General features: G+C 51.2%; 1 protein-coding gene across 3 annotated transcripts in view; it reads left to right on the top strand.

Annotated features, from left to right (window-relative positions):
- Window positions 1-11,499: 11,499 nt before the first annotated feature.
- DSCAML1 (DS cell adhesion molecule like 1) overlaps window positions 11,500-21,894 on the top strand; it is a 279,877-nt gene continuing 269,482 nt past the window's right edge. For all 3 annotated transcript variants that reach the window (XM_034754688.1, XM_034754690.1, XM_034754689.1), the window contains exons 1-2: window positions 11,500-11,694; window positions 21,004-21,321. In XM_034754688.1, coding sequence (XP_034610579.1) covers window positions 11,652-11,694; window positions 21,004-21,321 — 361 coding nt within the window. In that variant the 5' untranslated portion in view covers window positions 11,500-11,651. The remainder of the gene's footprint in view (window positions 11,695-21,003; window positions 21,322-21,894) is intronic.

Genomic DNA, 21,894 nt, shown 5'->3' with positions numbered 1-21,894 from the left:
CAAAGAACGCTGAAGGCCGGGGGACGTGCCTCGGAGAGAAGGATGGGGCATGAGCAGTGTGTATTCTGCACCTGGGATGCCTGCAGCTCCTGTCTCCAGTCTTGGCTATGTAACCTGAGCAGTGGAAGTGTCCCGCGGGGACTGGAAGCTCATGCACAAATGAAGCATCATCATGCCACCATTTGCACTCGCTCTAGCCTTGCTCGTGGAATTTGGCCCTGGTGGAACCGCAGAGTAACTCACCAATCCTCTCTCCCTACTTCGTTCAGCCTAGGGCTGCACCTCCGTGCATTCCAGCCACTGTCAGAACTAGTCGTCTTCTGCCTGTGGCCAGCAACTGCAGTCAGGACCAGATTTTTCCAAAGAGCTCAGGGTGGGATTTTCATATGTGCCTAAGTGATGCAGGAGCACAGATCTTGAAAGTCCCTGGGAGTTGTGCTCCTAAATCACATAGGCACTTTAGGAAAATCCCACCCTTAGCCATCACTGAGGCACCCTAATAGGTGGCCTGCTTTTAGAAGTTACTCAGCATGCTTGGGTGCAGGGTGGGGGCTGAGTTCTGGGACAGTCGGCCCCACATCTCTGGCTCATTGACTTGCCATCACAGTTCAAATCTCAGAAGAAGCCCTACAGATTCTTCCCTCTTGTCTGTGTGTCTTCATGCTCTTCCTCTTGGCTGTTGTGTACTTGTCGTCTTTGTACAGCTTTCAGGGTAGGGGGGCTATGAAAAGCACAGCTGTATTGTCTGTGCACGTGTGCCAGTGGCCAACCCTTCGCGGAGCCGAGCTCAATGTTGTAGCTGTTCTTTGCGTGCTGCAAAGTGGAAAGTCCCTGGCACTGACCTGCTTAAACAGCCATAGAGATGGCTAAGTGCAGACCTGGGTCCTGGACACTTGGCTGTCACTGGAACAAGATACACAGGCTGCTCCTGGGCGGGGTATCACCATCACGGAAATCGGCACCCCAAATGCAGAGCCTATTGCTATCTCTAGGGAGGATTTGGGGACATCCACAGAGCAGTGTGTTCTCTTTCAGGCATTGCTGAATCACGAGTGATGGAAGCTTTGATATCCCCCAGGCCTTTGTTTGTTGCATGACAGGATTGTGTATAGAGAGCAGGGGGGTGAGGTAATACAATACAAGCTATGGCCTCACTCAGCTTGTCTCTCTGGTTCCTGGGGCTGACCCAGCTACACCTAAACTGCCTAGGAGGAGTATTGTGCATAGACTGGTCCAGGCACTTCTCTTCGCTGTGGTGCTCAACACTAGGGGGAGGCATGAAACAAGCTTCTTTCCTGGAAAGATTTCTCTGGGCCTGTGACCGAGGAGGCACACGGAGCATTCTGAGCCGAGGGGATGAAAAGGTCCCAGTGCTTGGCTCCTCACTGAGCTGCCTGTCTTCACCACACAATGCACCAAAGTCTCGAAGTTATTTAAAGAGCACGTTTCCTTGAACTCCGGATATTCTAGTCCATTTCTACAGCGCGCTGAATTTCCAGGCCTCGTCTCCAGCTTTACCCTGAAGGGACACACAAAAGCACCTGACCAGCTATGGGGTGGCTCACTTTACCCCCTACTGAAGCCATTTCTGGGGTGGAGCATGGCAGGAGGTGCTCATTTAGGATCCAGTTCTACAGCCCACTGGGGGTGGGTGGAATGCTGCACCCCCACTGAGCCCCACTGAGGTCTGTGTATCTTAGGCACTTACCTGGCCCCCATCTGAGTGTCTCACAAGCTTTAACAGACTTACCCACACAGGACAGTGCTGTTATTCCCATTTTACAGATAGGAAGCTGGGGCACAGAGAGAGTAAGGCGCAGATCTCCACAGGTCCTTAGGAACCTAGCTCCCTATGATTGCAGTTTAGCCCACTCATAGGAGCTTTCCCCCCAGCACACTTAACTAGGAACTGGCTTTTAAATCCGGCAAAGGCCGGCAGGTAGCTGCAGCCCTATAACGGCCATTTTGTTACAAGCTGCTGCAGGCTGTATGTCTCTCCTCCCCTGCTGTCAGGACTCTGTTAGTTGTTCTGGCTGGGGCAGACTGGCACGTCCTGCACACCGTGCTGTGGACTGGAAAGGACTCTCCCTAAGGGGAGAAGTCTCCTCACCCCACCATAAAGGGGGGGGAAGGGAGACACAGAGGAGAAGGTGCTATCCTGAGGTCCCACAGCAGGTCAGTGGTTGGGCTGGGTCTAGACTCACAGCCCAGTGCTCTCAATGTTGCATAAACTGGGGGCATTCGGAGATAATCTCCACATGCCCTGCATAAAACAACCTGGGCTCTGCAGCATGTCCAGGAGGGAGCCATCTGGGTGCCATGAAGCGAGGAGTGGATCAGCACACAGCCTGGCTGCACCGCAGGCTGGGCTGGGGAGTCCTATGTAATAACTGAAACCGTAGGGGGACTTGAGCTCGGTGGGGCGTTTGGTGTCCTGGAGGGGTTGGGGAAACAGGGCAATGGGAATGCAATTGCAGCCTTTGGGACCACTCAGAGTTGAGTAAAAGTCCCGTATTCTGGCAGTTACACAGCCTGCTGCGACTTTCCATTTTATGGTGTATTGGGAGCTGTCACTTTCAATTTCAGGCGTTTTTCCTGGTCCTGCTTGCAGGTGAGGGGATTCTGGAGAAGTGCATGAGCTGGGTCTAGCAGCAAGCCGTTTGCAGCCAACAGTAAGGGGTAGGTGGATTGAGTCCCTGCTTTAGGGAGCATCCTGCTTTCTCTCTCTCTGTTTTGGGGTTCTTGTGCGCTATTGTTCTGAATTCTAAGCAATCAAGTCGTGTTATGTCCCAACCTTCCAGCAAGACTATTCTGTGTTTTCATCTAACTTCTCTGCTTTCTGCTGTGAAACATAACAAGTTTAAGTCCATGTGCACTGCCCCTCTCTGGTCTGGTTTGGATTCAAACTCGCCCAACCTTTATCAATGGAGCAGCTCTGGGGTGAAGCTTCCTGCCTTAATGTGCTTGTTCCACGGCACTGTCTAGTGGGTACAGCAGGGGCTGGGATCGAGTCCCAGCTCGGACAGTGACTTACTGCCTAGCCTGTGGGAAGTCCCTTATCTCTCTGCTACCTCCCCAGGGGTGTGGTGAGGCTAACTTCATTGTCAGTGAAGTGCTGGCAAGGAGGGGGAACGTATTCCTGTTAGCGTAATGAACATTGCCTCTTTGAGGGTTTATTCTCCAGGGATGTGTCAGACTGTTATTGGCCTTGGAGCAAAGGCTGGCGAGGGTAAATGTGAGGGCTGCCTCTGGATTGCTGGGCTGCTCTCGCTGGCCACTGGGAAAGCTGCTCGCTTGGCACAAGGGCATAGGCGCAGTTTGACTTCTATATTTGGGGAGGCAGCTCTGGTCAGGCCAACAGGGCCACGCAGGGTTGTGGGGGGGGGCGGGAAATTCAGAGCCTGCCTGAGGCTTGCAGTTTGGGGGGGGCAACACCCTCCCATTCCCCCCCAAACTACACCCATGTGCTGGGGCGCTTCTGGCCTGAGCAGCCGAACTGGGGCTGGCAGACCTTTTCCAGAGACCGCCCTGTGGGCATGGATGCAGTCAACGCGCGTTCGCTCTCCTTGGGAGGCTGATGCTGGGGACAAGGGAAATGGGGAAAGACGCTTATTGGCAGAACAGCTACAGCAGTGGCTCTCAAACACTTTTACTGGTGACCCTTTCACAGAGCAAGCCTCTCAGTGCGACCCCCCCCCCCTTATAAATTAAAACACTTTAACACCATTATAAGTGCTGGAGGCAAAGCGGGATTTGGGGTGGAGGTTGACAACTCGTGACCCCCCCCATGTAATAACCTCGCGCCTCCCTGCGCTACAGCATGGGCCACAGCAAGGCAAGCTGTCCCACTAGCCTGCCTCAAGCTTGCCGAGGAGGAACTGCTCCATGAGAAACTCGAGTTACCACGGGCCATTCTGTCATTGGCTTTGGCTCCAGGCTGCTAGCAGCCCCTGGGGCAGGGGCAGTGGCTGTGATTGGGGATGACTGGAGTGAGACCCCTTCAAACAAGCCACACAGCGTCCATCCGACTGCAACAGCTTCCAGCCACTCCCTGCTGACTGTCAGGCTCCGGCCCAGAGCCTTCCGCCGGCCACTCTGGGCTATCGAGTCCCCGGCTGGGCCCTGGGTTGGAAATGGCACCAATTCTGCTCCGGTGAGTAGTGTAAAACGTTGTTTGTACTGGCTGCACGAGCCAGAGGGAAATCATGTGCAGTGAGAAAATGGAGAGGGTCTCAGGGCTCTGAGGGATAGAAATACATTTGGGTCCGAAATGAGCAACGAAGAGATGAGTTTTTGCAGTAATTCCTCACCCCGATGTCATCAGTGAGATACAAACCAGGGACCTTCAGAACCGCAGCACAGACCTCTGCCACTAAAAGAATAACTCCATTAGCTGCGACCAGTGATAGTCTGCTGCCGGCTAGTGGACCAGGCACGAGAGGAGGGTGTGACACACACTTTTCCTGTGTTACACTTTTCCTGACTCGCTTTCATGGAGCCTCTTATGTGCTGCCAAAAGTGTGGATAAGACCTGAACAAATCCTGTATTGGACGATTTCACCTCTATCAGCTCACAGCTGTATAAAACCCCACGGTGTCGCCGGGGTGGCCCTTAGCCTGATACCAGCTGTCCAGTTTGAATGTTTGCGGAAAGGAGCTTCCCGTGAGTATCCCAATGGGCAAGCTCCTAGAGTGTCCTATGCTCGTAAAACCCGTTTGCACCAATGTGTGTGGGATGTGCACTCCGGCAGGGCACCCCAGGCGCTGGCTTGGCAGGAGCCGGCTCCATAATGGAGCTAGCACAATCCAGAGGGCCAGTAGTGTAGTGTGTGTCTGAGTGTAGTGAGGCTGGAAGCTAAACAGCCTCCTCTGAACGATCAATGGGCGGAATAAAGAGGCGGCGATGAAAGGGACTAGCCAGCTGAAAGACTGGACCAGAGCTGCCGAGAGCACAGGCTTGTGTCTGTCACCCAACCTGCCCAGCGTCCAGCTGTTTCTCTGCCCTCTCTCTGACTGCTTTCACGCTGGCCAGCGGAGGTAGTTTTGTCCTAGGGGGCGGGATGCTGTTTAACACCTTTCTAGCCCTGCTGCCCGGGTGGGAGTGACCAGGGAACTTATCAGCGACGCTGAACAGCAAGGGACGCTAACAATGGAACATGGAGCAGTGTTTTCTCCCCCTCGTCATGTGCTGCGAATGGATATCTCCAAGGCCCAGACCACGCTGTGCCAACATGCCTCCCGCCAGCGCTGTCTCCTGTGCCTCCCAGCCCACGCGCCCCAGTCTCATTGGGTGCTGGGAGTGGGAGTGCCACAGCTGCCCCTGAAGCCGGCATTCCTGCGTGGAAGAGGAAGCTATTGTTGCAGATTGGATGGCCAGCAGATTCCCGCTATCAGCCTTCCCTTGGCTGCCCTCTTTGTAACAGCTGCCAGCAGGGAATGAAGGCAGGCAGCCAGCATGTGTCCGGGGTGGGAGGCTCCCACCCCCGCCTCAGTGAGGGCTTTGCGGGAGGAAATGGGCTGGTTCACCAGAGGGATGGGGAGCAGGCTGGGGGATGGATAATGCCTGGTTTGCAGAGCATAAAATCCTGGCCCCATTGAAACCACTGGCAAAACTCCCATTGACCCCCACCGGGCCTGGATTGGGGTTGTTACACCCATTTTGCCAATAGGGAGACTGAGGTGCAAAGAGGGGAAGAGATGTGCCCAGCAAGCCAATGGCAGAGCAGTGAATAGAACCCTGCCCCTTGACCACAAGGTAACACTGCCTCCCTGAGACAGAATCCCTCCCTGCTAAGCTTCCGCCTAGTTACTGAACAACCTGTCCGGGGGGTCCGATGTTCCGTACTGCGCTTCTTCCACCTGGCTGGGCTGGGATGGCAGGAGAGGCTGTCCTTGTGGCACTGCCGGCTGGGAGCAGAAGCAGAAGGACCATTAATCTTGCATGTGAGCCTGTTCTTGCGAGACTTCCAGCCCACTTCTGCAGGCTCAGGCAGGGATGAGAACCCACAGTTGGGTGCTTCTCTGGGCCCAGGTCTAGGGACCGCTTCAGCTCGATCAGCTGGTTCAGGTCCAGAGTGCTCTTCCATTGGGGTCAGTGCTGTAGCAGGGCCCCAGCCTGGTGCCGGGAGGTGGCATCGGTCAGGTGGGGCGTGACACTGCGACCCTGACCACCTGTCCTTCGAATCCCTCTTTAAAGCTCACCTCTGCCACGATGCCTGCAAAGCACTGCCCAGTGGCTGCTTGTTATGCTGATCACAGGCATCTCGCTGCTGTTGTTGGAGCAGCTAGGAGCCCCGGCTGTATCTATGTACAAACCCAGAACAGAACAGTCCCTGCCCTAAGGAGCTTACAATCTGAGTAGAAGACGAGACAACGGCTGGATACAGGCAGACCAATGGGCGAGTACGAGGAAACAATCAGACAATATTACCAGCACGGTAAGCAGTAGTCTCAGCACTTTAGCTGTTGTCTTTGTTCTTCCCCCGTCTCTCCGTTGTACCCACCTGGTGCCTCTCGTCACATACTTAGCTTGGGCCCTGCCACAGGGAACTTGCAGCTTTTTATTTTCAGTGTGTGCAGTGCCTAGCACATTGGGCCCTTGATCTCACTTGGGGCCTCTAAGTGTTACTGTAATTCATATTATTAATAATAGTTTGTGCTCGTTACAGATCTCAGGGAGTTCTCTGCTGTAGTAGAGAGATTTACCCGGGTACCCTGGCCAAACTCCAATTCAGGGAATTGCATTCTGCCTCCCTACATTAGTTACTTATTTTATTGATATTTTAAGGGTCCTGAGGCTATAGCAAGCTCTACCCTGCAGTTTCAATTGGATAGGTCATTTTTCATTTGCTGACCTAAACGCTTGTGGCATATTAACTGTGCAATATGAAACAGCTGCTGCGTTCCACTCCAGAGGTGGCTGCATTTCAGTGGTGGGTGAAGTGAACTTCCATATATCACTTAAATTTACCTCCCATGAGTGAGTGTTATTTGGATAAGGGGCCCTATTTGGTTCTCAGTTACTCTGTCGTAAGGCAGGAGTGAGTCCACTGGCCTCAAGATTCATGCTAGTGAGAGCAGACTAAAGCCCAACGTCTGTGAAGTGTTTTGAGATCCTCGGAGGAAAAGCACAAGTGCGTAGATAGCTAGAGGTGCAAAGTGTTGTTCTTACCAATTCAAGCTGCCCCTGTGACTGGGCGTCTTCGCAAGGGGCAGAGCCATTTCACAATGGGGCTTGCCGCCGAGGGGCACGGGTTCCCCAGAAGTGCCCTGCTAGTGATTCAGACTCTCCGGCCCCCTGCGCTAGCTGGCCCACCTTCCCCAGCTGTTGGGGAGTCCCCCTGTTGGTGAGGTGAGAGGAGCATCAGGTGGGTGAGCTTGTTGCCCTGGGGATGGCCGGGAATATCAATTTCTTCACGGAGTAGCCAACGGGCCGAGGTTGGCTCTGGAGCCAGCAATTGACATGCTCCTCCACTCCCAAGGTAATGGCTGGAGTGGAGCCTGCAGCACGCTCTGGGCCCTGGCAGGCACAGCCGCGTCTCCGCCTTGGCCTCTCCGGCAGGACAGGCAGGCTGCAAAGCCTGGGGCAGCGAGGAACTCTGGGAAAGTAGGGACTCCGCAGAGGGGTAACAGATGCCCAGTGTGACTGAACAAAGAGCTGAGGGTGTGTGAGAGATGAATGGTAGATAAACACTAGAACTGCGACCGTGTCACCGCTGCCGCTGCGCTGCTGTAGCCCTGTAGTATAGACACTCCCTACAGTGGCAGAAAGGGCTCTTCCGTGGCTGTAGTAAATCCCCCTCTCCGAAAGGCGGTAGCTAGGTCCATGGAAGAATTCTTCTGTCAGCCTAGTGGTGTCCGCACTGGGGCTTAGGTCAGCTTTGTTACATCACCCAGGTGTGATTTTTGTTACAGCCCTGAGCGATGTACTTACACTGACCTACCTTGTAGTGTAGACCAGCCCCGAGAGAGCTTTTCTCAGGGGGCACAGTCACTAGCTTAGGGGCAGAAAGGGAGACAATGACACACAGGGATGGAGAGGAGGAAAAGGAACGGAACAGGAGGGATCATAGACTCATACAATCGTAGGACTGGGAGGGACCTCGAGAGGTGATCTAGTCCAGTCCCCTGCACTCAAGGCAGGACTAAGTATTATCTAGACCATCCCTGACAAGTGTTTGTTTAACCTGCTCTTAAAAATCGCCAGTGATGGGGATTCCACCACCTCCCTAGGCAATTTATTCCAGTGCTTAACCACCCTGACAGTTAGAAAGTTTTTCCTAATGTCCAACCTAAATCTCCCTTGCTTCAATTTAAGCCCATTGCTTCTTGTTCTATCCTCAGAGGTTAAGAAGAAAAATTCTTCTCCCTCCTCCTTGTAACAACTTTTTACATACGTGAAAACTTTTAATCATTTCTGCCCCCCCCCCCCATCTTCTCTTTTCCAGAATAAACAAACCCATTTTTTTCAATTCTTCCCTCCTAGGTCATGTTTTCTAGGCCTTTAATCATTTTTGTTGCTCTTCTCTGGACTTTCTCCAGTTTGTCTACATCTTTCCTGAAATGTGGCGCCCAGAACTGGACACAATACTCCAGTTGAGGCCTAATCAGCGCAGAGTAGAGCGGAAAAATTACTTGTGTCTTGCTTACAACACTCCTGCTATTCCATCCCAGAACGATGTTTGCCTTTTTTTTTTTTTTTTTTTTTTTTTTTTTGCAACAGTGTTACACTGTTGACTCATGTTTAGCTTGTGGTCCACTATAACCCCCAGATCCCTTTCCACAGTTCTCCTTCCTAGGCAGTCATTTCCCATTTTGTATGTGGGCAATTGATTGTTCCTTCCTAAGTGGAGTACTTTGCATTTGTCTTTGTTCAATTTCATCCTATTTACTTCAGATAATTTCTCCAGTTTGCCCAGACAGACGAAGGACTGTTTTCTCTAGCAGCTGGAGGATAGGATGGGCAACCAGGACTCCTGGGTCCTATACCTGGTACTGCCACTGGCTTGCTGTGTGACCATGGGCAGGTACCACTCTGTGCCTGAATGTCCCTTTCTATACAATGAGGGCAGTCCTCCTTGGATAGGGGGTGGGGGGGCACACTGCACTCACAGAGCCCCCCTTATGGGCAGAGCTCACAATGCTTTGCAAAGATGGGTGAGGACTGTTTCAAGTCTGTAACAGGCTGGTCTGCTCTTTTAAGGGTCAGGAGACCTGTGGCTAGCCAGTCCTCTTCGGTCAGTCCCACCTGTTCCATAATTAGCTGCCTCCCACCCAAAGGGGGCAGGGCTAATTGGGGTCAAGTGACCATTTGAAACATCTGGGCCTCATCAAAGGGCTGAGAACTCAGGTTGGAAGCAGTAGGCCCCCAGGGAGCAAGGTGGGTTGCAGCAGAAGGGTCTGCAGAGAGCCTGGGAGCTGGGCTGCTGTCAGGGCCAGTTCTAGGCACCAGCCAACCAAGCATGTGCTTGGGGCGGCACCTAGAGGCGGGCGGCGCTCTGGCCGGCCGGGGAGAGCGGGGCCCTGGCCAGGGTCACCACCCTCCCCTGCCGCGGTCCGGGGGCGGTGGGAGGCTTTTTTGCCGGGGGCGGCAAAAAAGCCAGAGCCGGCCCTGGCTGCTGTCCCCAAGCGGAGAGGCTTACAGGTGGGCCTGGGAGCCTAGCCTGCAGGGTGGGCTGAAGAAGCTTTTTGTCTGGACTCCCTTTACCTTAGAAAAGGATCAAATTCAGAGTGACCTAGCTGGAGGGCTGAGCCCCCAGAGGAGGCAGGGAACACATTCAGTGCCATGCTTGGCCAGCTCACGTCTGCGGTGTGCTTTGAGATCTGCGGACAAAAGGCTCAGTGGCAGTGCAAACAGCTGTTCTCTCAGACTCTGTGTGTGCGGGGGTGGATGACTGACCCTGTGGGGTGATGGATATTACTAAACTGGATGCTTCTAAATGGGGAGGGAAAGGAGAATGCAGGCTGTGTCAATGGCAGGTGAAAGGGGAGATGGAGAATGCCTAAAGATAGCAGCTCCCAGGGGATACAGGACTGGGAATCTTGGAGTTCTGGTATCGCTGACTTATTGTGTGGTCTTATGTCAAGTCCCCTCCCAGTGTCTCTGTCTTCCCCAGCTATACGGGGAGGATAATGCTTACCTGCCTCATGGGAGCACTGGGTGGGGTTCCCTTGCTAGTGATTCTCCAGTGTGTACAAAGAGCTCTAGAGACATTAAGAATTAGTAGGAACTAGAGCTGGTCAAAAAATGCCAAATCACTTTCATGAAAATCTAGATTTTTTTTTTTTCTTTTAATTCCTCATGAAAAATTCCAGGTCTTCAGTGAAAAGCCTAAAATGTTTCTTTGAAAACCAAAACCTGAAAACGTTTACCTCTTAATTTTTTTGTCAAACTGAAAAACTTCAGCTATTTCCCTGTTTTGAGTGAAAAAAACATTTGTTTTTAGAAAAATAAAAACCCAACTAGCTCTTGCATTCTCAGACTAGGTCAGCAGTGCTGTAAATAGGCCAGTTGCACAGTAGGGTTGAACTTGGCCATCTGTTGGCTGGAATAGGATCTGCTTAATTGATTGGCCTAGGCCCTGTACCACTAACAAGTTTAAAGGAAGTTTACTTAAGTGCAAACAGTAGGGGCGGTGCCTTTTTGGGGGGAGTTGAGTTCTGCCCCCCAAGTTGCCACAAATCTCTAAGTGGCTATACTGTGCAGCAGTGACAGCTGTGGGCAAAGCTTGTTACAGCCTACGTGGGAGAGAAGGGGAACAGAATGGGCTACACAGTGGGAACTCTCTTGATATGAACACAGCTACTAGGGATGATTAAGCAGAACTCTGTGTGTGTGGACAGTTCTAGTTCTCTTTATAAAGTGTGTATGTTCTGAATTGCTCTACTTAAGTGCAAAACCAACTTACCTTTCTGGGGCACAACCACCATCCCCACAACAATCTGTATCTTGCCTCTCACTGTGCCTATATATATGCCCTGGTCCTGTAGCCTTCTATGCATGTTTAACTTTACACGTGTGAGCAGTCCCACCCAAGGTGGGGGCCATCTTATGTGCCACCTCTTCAAATGTGCACATGCACTTTGGAGTGACCTGACCAGTGCTCCTAGGTCTTGGGTGGGAAGGATGAATGTGTGCGCACAATCTGTTTGTACAGTTACCAAGCCCTGTACATGTGCAAGCAGGTGTGTCTGCGTGTACGGGTGAAATGCTGGTCTATACAGTTAGAGCCAGGGAGATGAGTGTCTTTTCCTTTAATAAAGGAGCCCTAGTCTGAGTGTGTGCGTGTGCAAATGACAAGCTTTTATACATGATCACATCCCCTACCGCACAGAGATTGAATCTGGAAAATGTCCCCCCACTGTTCAGATACAATAGATAATCTATCCACACCCTGTACCAATTGGCAACTGCCAAGGGGCAGGCTGCTCCCCCAACGCATGCTGAGTGTGGGCGGGGAGTACACAGGCAGCCCTGCCCACCCTCCGGATGACACTAGCTGGGGAGAAGGGGGAAGGAGGAGCTGCTGAGAGCTCAGCTGTGAGCATCTGAACCTGGATAGTCCTGGGAAAGGCAGGGATCCCGGCACGTCGGGGCGCAGCGCTGCAAGGAACTGCACTACATCCCAGAGAAAATAGGTGCTCTTTATGGCATGTGGCTGGTAACTTTTTTCCTGCTGTACTCTTTGCAAAAAGGTATGTCCCTTCCTGGGGGGGAGGGGGCTTTTTTTTTTTTTGTGGTGGGGGGTGTTACTCTTTGACCAGGGAGCTCTAGTCCTGCGCCTCCTGCGATTTTTAAAAAAGTGACTGGCTGCCCGGGTGTGCTGGGGGCGAAGGGACGGGCTGGCCCTGGCCGGGCAGAGCGGTGTCTGCGCCCAGCCCAGTGCTCGGACCAGTCAGGGAGCCCGGCCCTGGCCCCGCACCTGAGCCGGAGCCGATCCCCACGGCGGCGGGGGCGCTGCTCCAGCAGCTGTCCGAGCAGCAGCCCCCAGCCGGGGGTGAGCGGGGCAGAGCCCCGAGGGGCCAGGCTGATGGCAGGGACCGGGCAGCGGGGGGCAGCTCCCCCCGGGGCTCGGGGTTTCGGGCTCTCGCAAAGTGGCGCTGTGAGCCCCCCCCCGGGGAAGCGGCGCCGGTTCGGAGCCTGCCCTGGGGTGGTGGGTTTTACCCCCTCCGGGTCCGGGGTGTGGGGGGGGGGGGGGAGCAGGAGGAACCACTGTCGGGCTGGTCCTGCTCTGAGCAGGGGCTTGGACTCGATACCTCCTGGGGTCCCGTCCGACCCTGATCTTCTCTGGTTTGTGGGGGAGGTTGTGCAGCGTCCTCCCCAGGGTCAGCTCTGACTTTCGGGAGGGGGGGCAGCTCCCAGCCCTGCTGCAACGACCTGGATTAATTCAACAGTTAATGATGGTGACGGTGTAATTGCAAAGAGCAGGAGATGGGGGGGGGGGGGGGGCAGGACACAGCTCGCCAGCGGAAGTATCCAGGGGCTGGCTGGGTCTCTGGGCTCAGGTTGCCATGGGGCTAATCAAGGTCCAGGGGACGGGCAAGCCCAGACCTGCAGCCCCGGCTGCAATGCACCTGATCCCGGGGAGGGGGCACTCCCCCCCCAGCCCCCTTCCCGGGGTAGGACCGAGTCGGTGGGGCTCTGTCCGGACGGGATGCTGAGCCCGGGAACTATGGGGTGCTGGGGGGGGGGGTAGCGCTGCATTTGTAAAGACCCCCCCACCCGGTTAATCACGGGGAAGGGTCTCTTTGGAGGGGATCTTTGCTTCACTAAAATAAACAAACCCCCTCGAGACGCTTACCCGTGGCTGGGCGGAGGAGAGTGTTTGGGGAGCTGGGGAGCACACCGCTGGCATGGGGCCCTGCCCGCTCCCTTCTGCCTCTTTGCAACCCCCCCCTGCATCCTCTTCCCCCGGGAGAAGGCAAGGGGGGGGGGTGGAACCTGCTGCAGACAGAGCCCGTGTGGCCCCATTACAATGGATCTGGGCTTTCGAGTCGGAGCCGAGGTGACGCCGCTACTTCTGTCTTAAGGACAAAATCGAAGCCCAGGAGCCCAACTCCAAGAGTTTGCTTGCGGAGGCTTTTTAATGGGGGCAGCGGCTCCTTGCAGTGGGAGCTCCGAGCTGATAATTAGTGATGTTAACTCTTTGCAGCCGCTGAAATCCCTACTGTAGCCTCCCGCGGGGGGAGACATGATAAAGCCCCATTCCCCACACCGCTCTCCAGCCCCACAGAAGCGCCTTAATTACATGAATATTAAAATGTTGTCTAGACCTACCCAGCCTCTCTTTGGGCAGGCAAGATTTCAAAGGCTAAAGCCCGTAGCAGGACTTTTTAAAAGCTTTGTTCTGCTGTCCTTACTTCCCAACGACTATCGACAGCAATAGTCTAATCCCATCAAACAAGCTCAATCCAGGGATGCTTTTACATCGCATCCTCTCCTCTAGCAATGCTACATTAAATGTAACCCAGCGACTTGATCCCTCAGATTGGGGCAAACAATGACTGTGAAGTAAGTGTGTCAAGGAGACCCAACACTTGATTCATTGTAAATTGGGGATGGCTAGCCTCATCCAAATCTGTATGTGTGGTGCTGGAAACTGAGGTCCCCAACTATAGATGCAATTGAAAAGGAAAGACATCTGCTTGTAACATTGGTAGTTAAATTACAATCCATTTGTAATAATATTTCATTGGTGTTAGCTAAAAAAGCTACCCTGCTCTGATTTTATAGGGGTTTTTGTTTGTTATTTTTGTAGTAAATTACCTTCTTATTTATGTAGTAAATTACCTTCTTATTTATTATCTGGTCCACGAATGTAATAACAGAAACGTCCATGTTATGGAAAATGAGCTACTTTCAGCTTATAAAACCTTTTCTTTAATAATCGCTTTCACCCTATGAAAACAGCAAGAGGCAATCTTAGGAAATAGGTAGCGGTAGTGGGCTGCATCCTTAAATCCGATTGTTATTGTCTATGAAATACCCTTTTATTTTAATGTTAATTATATGAACATATTTACTGAGATTTAATGGGGCATCCTGTGTGGTTGTGATAGTCAATTATTTAATCAATTATTAAATATGAAATAGTCTTATTAAAGCCAGAATCAGTCTGTGTTTGGGAGCTTTCGACAAAATTGCTATTGTTGGACATGCTTTTAGGAGCTGCTGTACTGAACATGGAAGCATCTGCTTTGCCTATATTTGCATGTTCGCTGTGTAAAAAGGAAAAACCAAAACCAATAACCATCCAAGGCACTAAAAGTCTCTCTCCCCCCAACATTGAAAATAATAAAGCCAACGCAGCCCATTATTATTTGTGCACATTTTCAGCCCCCGCCCCTCAGAAAAGAGTCTCTGCTACAGAGCTCTCTCTGCTGAGAAGAGCAAATTAAAAGCCTCCATTAGCACTACACCTTATGGCCTCATTATTTTTTTTTCTCTTTTCAGTTCAAGAGAGATTTTATTTTTAAGAGTCTCTGTGCTGAAAGTGTTAAAGTGGAACAATTCCAGAGAGAGGACAGTAATACAGTGGAAGTTTCATTATAATAGGATAAAAATTGAATTGCTTAATGCATGATAAACCTTTCCGATACTTAATTCTTCTAGGTATCAAAGCACAACCATTTAATACATTTCTGCTGTAGAACAAGAGCTCAATTAGAAACAAAAAGCAAATAAACATTTGATCCCAGGGACCACTAAAGTTTAGAAATCCCTCAGTAGACTGTAGCTGTTTGTTTATTTTTTTAGCTTATAAAATAAAAATAGGCAGTTAACAGGCGGGGAGTTGAGCGAAAGAGGGCTTGGTGGTTGATTATACAAATTAAAGAGCAGCCCATAACAATGAGAGGGAGGGCGATGTAAATTGGAAGCTGTATGATCAGGAGGAGGCTACAAGTCAAAATCTTGATATACTTAAACTGGGGGAATAATCTCCCTGTATGATTTTGCTGGAGTTCTCTGCCTGCTGATTTGTGATGGTGGCATTTTGTGTACGCTGTGTTCAAATATTAGAAGCAGGGAAATATGTTGCTTCCATTTTTTAATCTCTCCCCCTGTGCCCCCCAGTGTGGTACGACGCTCATTTATCTTGGAAATTTAACGTGGAATCCACGAAATTCACGGAGGTAGAGCTTGCAGTACTGAAATCCTGGCAGTGCCCAGCGTCGTTATTTTACGACATCAGGGCCATGATGGCAACTTGCTAAGAGACCAGCATCTACGCCTTGCTCAGGTCTAAAGCTCTATGTGCCGTAAATGAAGAATCAACACATGCAACCCTGATATTTTCTGGTACTTGTGTTCTTCAGAAGGGAATAGCAATCATGCCTTGTCAGTTTGCCCATGCTAGGAGCCTTTGTCCTCACCCAGCTTGCAGAGGTTGGCAGTGGGTTGTGAATTTAGGTATCCACTGGCGATGCTTTGAGCACCTACAAGACACCATATGTGTCCAATGTGGTGCCCTCCTTTCTGCCTGTGTGGCACTGAGGTGCACCTGCCTCGTTTGAACCAGCTGCTGAGCTCAGTGTGAGACTCAAATTGGAGGTGTCTTTGTGGAAAGAATTCTCCTGACATGGAAGCGTGTGAGTTTTGAGCTGTATGTTGGATAATGTGAATTCAGCAGACTCCGAAATAGGCAGGCTGTTACATTCAACTTGCTAGGAGAGAATGAAGCACAAATGTATTTGATTATTTCAGGAGACTTGGAAGTACTCTGCTGGTGAGTTTACACAGGGGTTAGTTAAGGCCCAAAATTTTATGCACTTTGAAACCAAAATTCTAAGTAGCTTTTTTTTTTTTTTTTTTTGTAAAGAATCTTTCCTCAGATTCTTAAATTAAAAACAATCCCTCAATGCCCCCTATAGCATTGCAAACACCCCTTGCTGACTAAGCAGTATCAAATATCTAGAAACCCAGTTCCTTGGCCTTTGCTAATCTGCTGACCAGACCAGGAATTACATTTTGAAAGGCCTGTGGGAACCAAAGAGAGCCAACATTCATTCTAGTGAACTGGGGAAAAGTACACAATGGAGTGGAGTTCAGTACTCCCCTCTGCCTAGTCAGTCGATTGATTCACTTTTTGGTTTATTTCTTACACCTTGTGGGGCGTGTGAGGGAAATTGCCCTCTCTGCTTGTAGAAGTGTGCAGGCTTAGGGCTAATGAAAGTCATGGCCTGCTGGCTCGGGACAGAGCCTAGCAGCTGACGCGCACACTCCTCTGACGTACCACAGTCCGGACCTTAGTCCAGTCCTGAGCCTCCCTTGATTGAACACTTGACCTGGTCCTGAAATGTGTGTTGGCTCAGTGATGTCACCAAATGTCTAGTGGAGACTCCGGTGAAACTTGCCAGAGTTGCTGCGTATGTGACATAAGCAGAACTTGAAATCAGGTCTCCAGAGATGAAAGGCTGGTGCATTCACCCCCACTCTGGCTCAGCGTATTCCCTTTGTCTAGTTCTGCGTGTCCCCCTCACAATATCCCAGTGTAGAGGGAGGAGGTGGAGGATTGCGTTTCAAGCTCCTCTTTTGGTTAGGTTTGCCTTGCAGAGGTAGGGCGCCAGGTAATGGGCATGTCCTTGGAGAGTTGTTGTGTTTTCTGTGCGGGGATTGAGGGTGTGCTCGTTTGATCAGAACTTGGTGTACGTGCTCCATCTGGTTTGGGTGTGTGCAAATGGCACCTGCAGAGACTGTGACTTCTCAGCTATCTGGAAGATGGGAGTTGAGTCTGCTCTGCCTCTGTGCTGATTTGGGCTGTGAGCCCAGCGTCAGATCTCACCTTTAGGTGCCACTGGAACTAGGATTTGGGGTTCAGTGGTGCTCTTCCCTCCTAACAGGTGCACAGGCCTCAGCATGATGGGGGGGCATTGTGATGCTGGGGGGTCCTGACCACGTGTTGTTAATGTTGTCCATGCTATCCTGCTAAAGGGTAGGATGGCAACTCCAGGTGCATTTGGAGTCATTGCACTTGACCCACTAAATTCCTCTTGCATTTTGACCTGGACTCCATATTCTTTCACTTTCTGTCCTAAACTCCTACTTTTAAAGCTCCTGTGTGCATCTTACCTCAGAGTATACAGAAGTGTGTGGCTTGTGTGAAGTGCCTTGGGAGGAAAGGTGCTGTGTAAATGGGGTGTTAGTGACCGCCACCTCTCTGAGCTCTTGGGTCACGTATGGTGGGAAAAGCCAATGCCTTGAGCCTGAAAGCCACATACCGTACGCACTGCATTAAGCGTTTAAAACTGCACCTTTTTTGTTGAATGCACATGCTGAAAACTTCAGCTTGCGCAGTTTCTTGGGCCGGACTCAAGCCTGAACTTCAGGTGGCTCAGTGATAGGGTTGGGGTGGATTCATGCTCACTCTGCCATGGCTTCTCATTAGAGTAAATGAGTGTTTTCCAGCCAGCGCAGCTTTCTGCAGTGCCGAGAGCGGCTCTGCTTCTAAAGATAGTGCAGTTTCAAGAGTCCAGCGAACAAGACTAGTAAATATTGCTAAGGGATGATAACAAAATGACTCACTTTTCCCAGCTGAGATGGAGGTATTAATATTTCAATACCCTAGGTTGTAATTTACTGTGATTTAAGAAGATTGCACAGTGATAACTCAAAACAGATACTCCTCAGTGCTAGCTAGGCACAGTCCCTCTACATACTAGTCCACTGGTGCCGCTCTCATCCAGCAGAGTTCAGGTCTCCAGCACTCAATACATATTGTCTCCCAATAGGAAACTGGTCCATTTTCACCACGCCCACCCCAGCGTTTGAGGGCTGTATAAATTAATGCCCTCAATATTTAGGTTAGGGTCAACGCATGTGACCAGATGCCAGCAGCGATTTCTGGTTTAAAAATATTGCAGTGCTATTTCTAAATTTTTAATCTCTCTCAGTGATTTGGAGACAGTTTTATGAAACATGGGATTAGGATGGTGCTCAATGTTAAATGGTAAAGGAGATTATATGGATTTAACTCTATGCGTCTGTCACATAACTACTACCAATCCCATAACTTCCATTTTCTATTAAAAATCCATTTTCCCCTTTGACCTGAAAAAGCTTTGCTGGTAATCTGAATTTCTCTCGTTATTTATGAGGTATTTTTCCATTCCTCCCCCCACCCCTTCTGTGTATCCAGCATGCAAGGGTGATGTCTGCAGAGAACATTGTTCCCTAGTAGGATGATATCTGATCATTGCATCTTACAGCGGGCAACATGTCCTGCAAATTGTGGCTTCCATTAGAGCAGGGATACTCACTTGGGGGTCAGCGCTGTCAATTCTGCCTGCTCTTGGGCAGAGCAAGTGGAACGCTCATGGGGACTAGTGGGGAGCCTTGCTGCAATAGTGCAATGAGGGGGGCTGAGAAAAGGGATGGGATGTGAAGGAGTTACTAGAATCCCCCCTCTTCTCTCACACAGCTAAAAGGCACCTCTAGGATTCCAGGAGGGGGCTGTGAGGTGCGGGGGTGGATGAAATGGGAGAGGGACTGTGCCATGGACCAGAGTTGCAGAGAGCTACAGAATATTCATGGTTCTAGGTCCTTACATGACCCATGTAGCTACACAGCAGAAAGGATGTTCTATTTTCTGTGTGCTCTACCTTTAAAGGTAGAGCTGTCTCCATGCCATCTTGTGTTTCAGGGCACATGCAGAATGTTACCACAGTGGTAGCACACAGATGCTTTCTCTCTGCTTGTTTTCCTTCATCTGATTGTAAATACATATTTTGCTCTCGTGTATGGGCAAGAAGAGCAGAAATGCTGATTCCTCACAACAAACCAGCCTTAAGACATTGTATTTTGATGGCTCCTCGGAGCCCCTGTCATAGCTAGGGCCCACTGTGCTAGGCTCTGCACTGCCACAGAACAAAAGGATGGCTCCTGCTCCAAAGAGATTAGATGTCACAACGTGATTGTTTAGTGGCATCGTGCCACTGAAAGCCCAAGTAGCTTTTCAAAGGCCATCAGAGGATCAGCTGTAGATTGTCCTACCCCGTGTTTGTCACAAGTCTCCTAGCATTTGTCAGCCCAATGGGAAAAAATAAATAAATGTCTTTGTCCCTTTCTGTCTGCGCATGGGCTCATTTGGGGGGGGAGGGGTGAAGCTTCTTTTCTTTACCTGTAAATCTGTTGTTTAAGCAGCAGTAACATTCCTAATCAATTCATCATTGGTACCTACCAGTTTGTAGCCACAATACTGACTGCAGCATCCTTGACTTGGGCTAGTAGAACTCTGGGTAGTTTTGAGAAAGGAAATTTTGTTGTTATAGCTGATGTTCCTGCTCAAAACATGGAGAGGAACAAGGAACAGGCTGTTTAATGGGTGCTGAGAGAGAGATTATATTCCCATCTCCAGAAGGATGAAATAAGAGGGGGAATTGTTTAGTGGGTAGAGTAGAGGGTTCCTTGGTTGTATTCCCAGCTCAATGAGAGAGCATGTTCTGGTGGTTACAGCAGGGGACCAGAGCCAGGACTCCTGGGTTCTTCCCTTCCTGGGGTTCCCTCTGATTCACTAAGACCCCATGGGCACTTTACTTCACCGTGCCTCAGTTTCCCCATCTCTATAAAACAAGAATACCTAACTCAAGTCACATTATGTCTAATCTTCTGTGGAGTTGCTCTGATAAGTTCTCTAGAAGTGTAGTTCCATTACTATTATTGTCACCTGCACGTTAAAGATACTGTTGTGTAAAGTAAAATAACAACACTCCAGCGTTTGTTTTCGCCCCGTCCGCTCGGGAAAGCCTGAGCCAGCTGGTGACGTGACACTTACCCATGGCAGGGAGCGCGGTTCCAAACACCCGTCCTGATGAAAACACAAATATTATTTTTTCCGTGGAGGCTGGTGCTGATGGTCTTCTCACGGCTTTGTGATGTGATGTGAGTTGCTCTGGCCGATAACGCTTTAATAGCCTTTTCTCAAATGAGCAGTCATGAAGCATTCTCCCTGGAGGGGCAGCTAAAAGCTAAGCTAAGAATATTAATACAGATGAGACTCTTTTTTTTCCCTTCTCCCCCTCTTCTCCCTCCCCCCAAAGTTGAAGAAATTGAGGTGAGGAAGGGTCCCCTGTGACTCATTCTAACCCAGCGGTAGAGTAGTTATTTGCTTATTGGCCCTGCTATAGCACAAGCAGAAGGATCGTGCTCTCCCCTAGAGCTATTAATACCCTGACACCGATCACTGCTTTCTATATTAATGTCCTTTTGCCTACGTAAAAGTAGTGCAGTTAAAAAAAATCGGTTCCAAGCGACTTGGCACCTTGACGGCAAACTTGTCCCCTCCCCTTCCAGGTTTGAGGCGTCAGTGGGAAGGAGTCAGAGTGGAGCAGCCGGAAGAAGGAGCTGGGAGGGAAAGGCCTTTCCACCTGCACTGGAGGAGGAGGAAGGTCAAGGGAAATTTTCCTCCTCTTCCAGGCCTTGGCTGCAGTTTGGGAGACCCGGCTGTGAAGAGCTGCTCCCTTGGAGACTGGCAAAGTCCCATTGCTCTCACACAGCTTCCTGTCACAAAACCGTCCCCGCGCTTTAGAATTCTGCCTGGCTGTTTCTGGGGCCTGTTGTCTGAGGAGACCTCTCAGGAGGTGTCCGATGGTCCATGGCCGCCTCTTCCCTCCCTAACTCAGCTGGCCCAGGGGGTGGGGGAGGGGACGGACAGGTGACTTACCTGTGGGGAGGCTCTCACAAGGGCATCCTGGGAAATGTAGCTTACATTAGTCGTAGGCGTCCTAGCTATTTTGGGAAATTGCTGTCCTGTGAAAGGGCTGGGGTTTCCAGGGCATCCCCTCAGCCCTGGCCCAGCTGCTGAGGAGAGCAGTGACCTATGTAGCTAGGAGAGGCGGGAAGTACCTGGCCCCTGTGTCCATACACCAATTTACGCGCTCCGTTTGGGGCTGTTTGCTGCTGCCTGAGGAAGGCTCCCGGGGCATGTCATTGGGAAGCCATTGTTCTGCGGGCAAGAGGAGTCGGATGTTTGCAGTAACTCTCTGCTGTTGGCTTTGGTCTCTCCACAGCACACACTGAAGATGTTGGAACCAGTCTCTACTTTGTGAACGACTCTATCCAGCAGGTGACCTTCTCCAGCACAGTTGGGGTGGTGATCCCCTGCCCCGCAGCAGGGTCACCCAGCGCCGCCCTTCGCTGGTACCTCGCCACAGGGGACGACATCTATGATGTACCGCACATCCGGCATGTCCATGCCAATGGGACTTTGCAGCTCTACCCCTTCTCGCCATCAGCCTTCAATAGCTTTATCCACGACAATGACTACTTCTGTACCGCGGAGAACTCGGCGGGCAAAATCAGGAGCCCCAATATCCGCGTTAAAGCAGGTAGGGCCGTGGGCAGGGCCGGGGCTCAGAGGTGGTGGTGGGTTCTCTGGTGTCCTGTGTTTGTGACAATGATTAGCCCATTTGTGTGTCCCGACTGATTCTCTCCAATGCCACGGAATTGCCTGAAGTGGCTGATATGGTGAGCTCACTTCATCAATTAACCATGGAAGAGGGTGGCATCAGGGCTCGCTGGTGATTAGGACTGGAACTCTGGGCGCTTGCGTCCTATTCCTGGTTCCGCTGCTCACTCTGCGTGGCCATGGGCAAGTTACTGCACCTCCGAGTAAATGAATGCCTGTCCCCTGCCAAGCGTGCCGTGCAGATGTGCGTTCGTTAAGCCTCGTGGCACTTGGAGAGCCTCTGGGCAGCCAAGCACCGCTGTTCCTGAGCTTGGAAGGAGACCTGAGAGTGAGCTGTAAATGTAGGGCCTGCTCCTGCCAAGGCTTGGGGTGGAGCGTCTCAGCCTCCAGCGGGCCGATGCATACGAGTCAGCGTGTGAATGGGAATAAGCGTTCACAGGATCAGGCCCGCAGGCAGCGCAGTGGCCAGCAGTGAGCTCCAGGGGCCTTCTGC

Source organism: Trachemys scripta, chromosome 21 (assembly GCF_013100865.1).
Source record: "Trachemys scripta elegans isolate TJP31775 chromosome 21, CAS_Tse_1.0, whole genome shotgun sequence".
NCBI lineage: Eukaryota > Metazoa > Chordata > Testudines > Emydidae > Trachemys > Trachemys scripta.
This window is presented reverse-complemented; position numbering and strand designations above follow the sequence as displayed.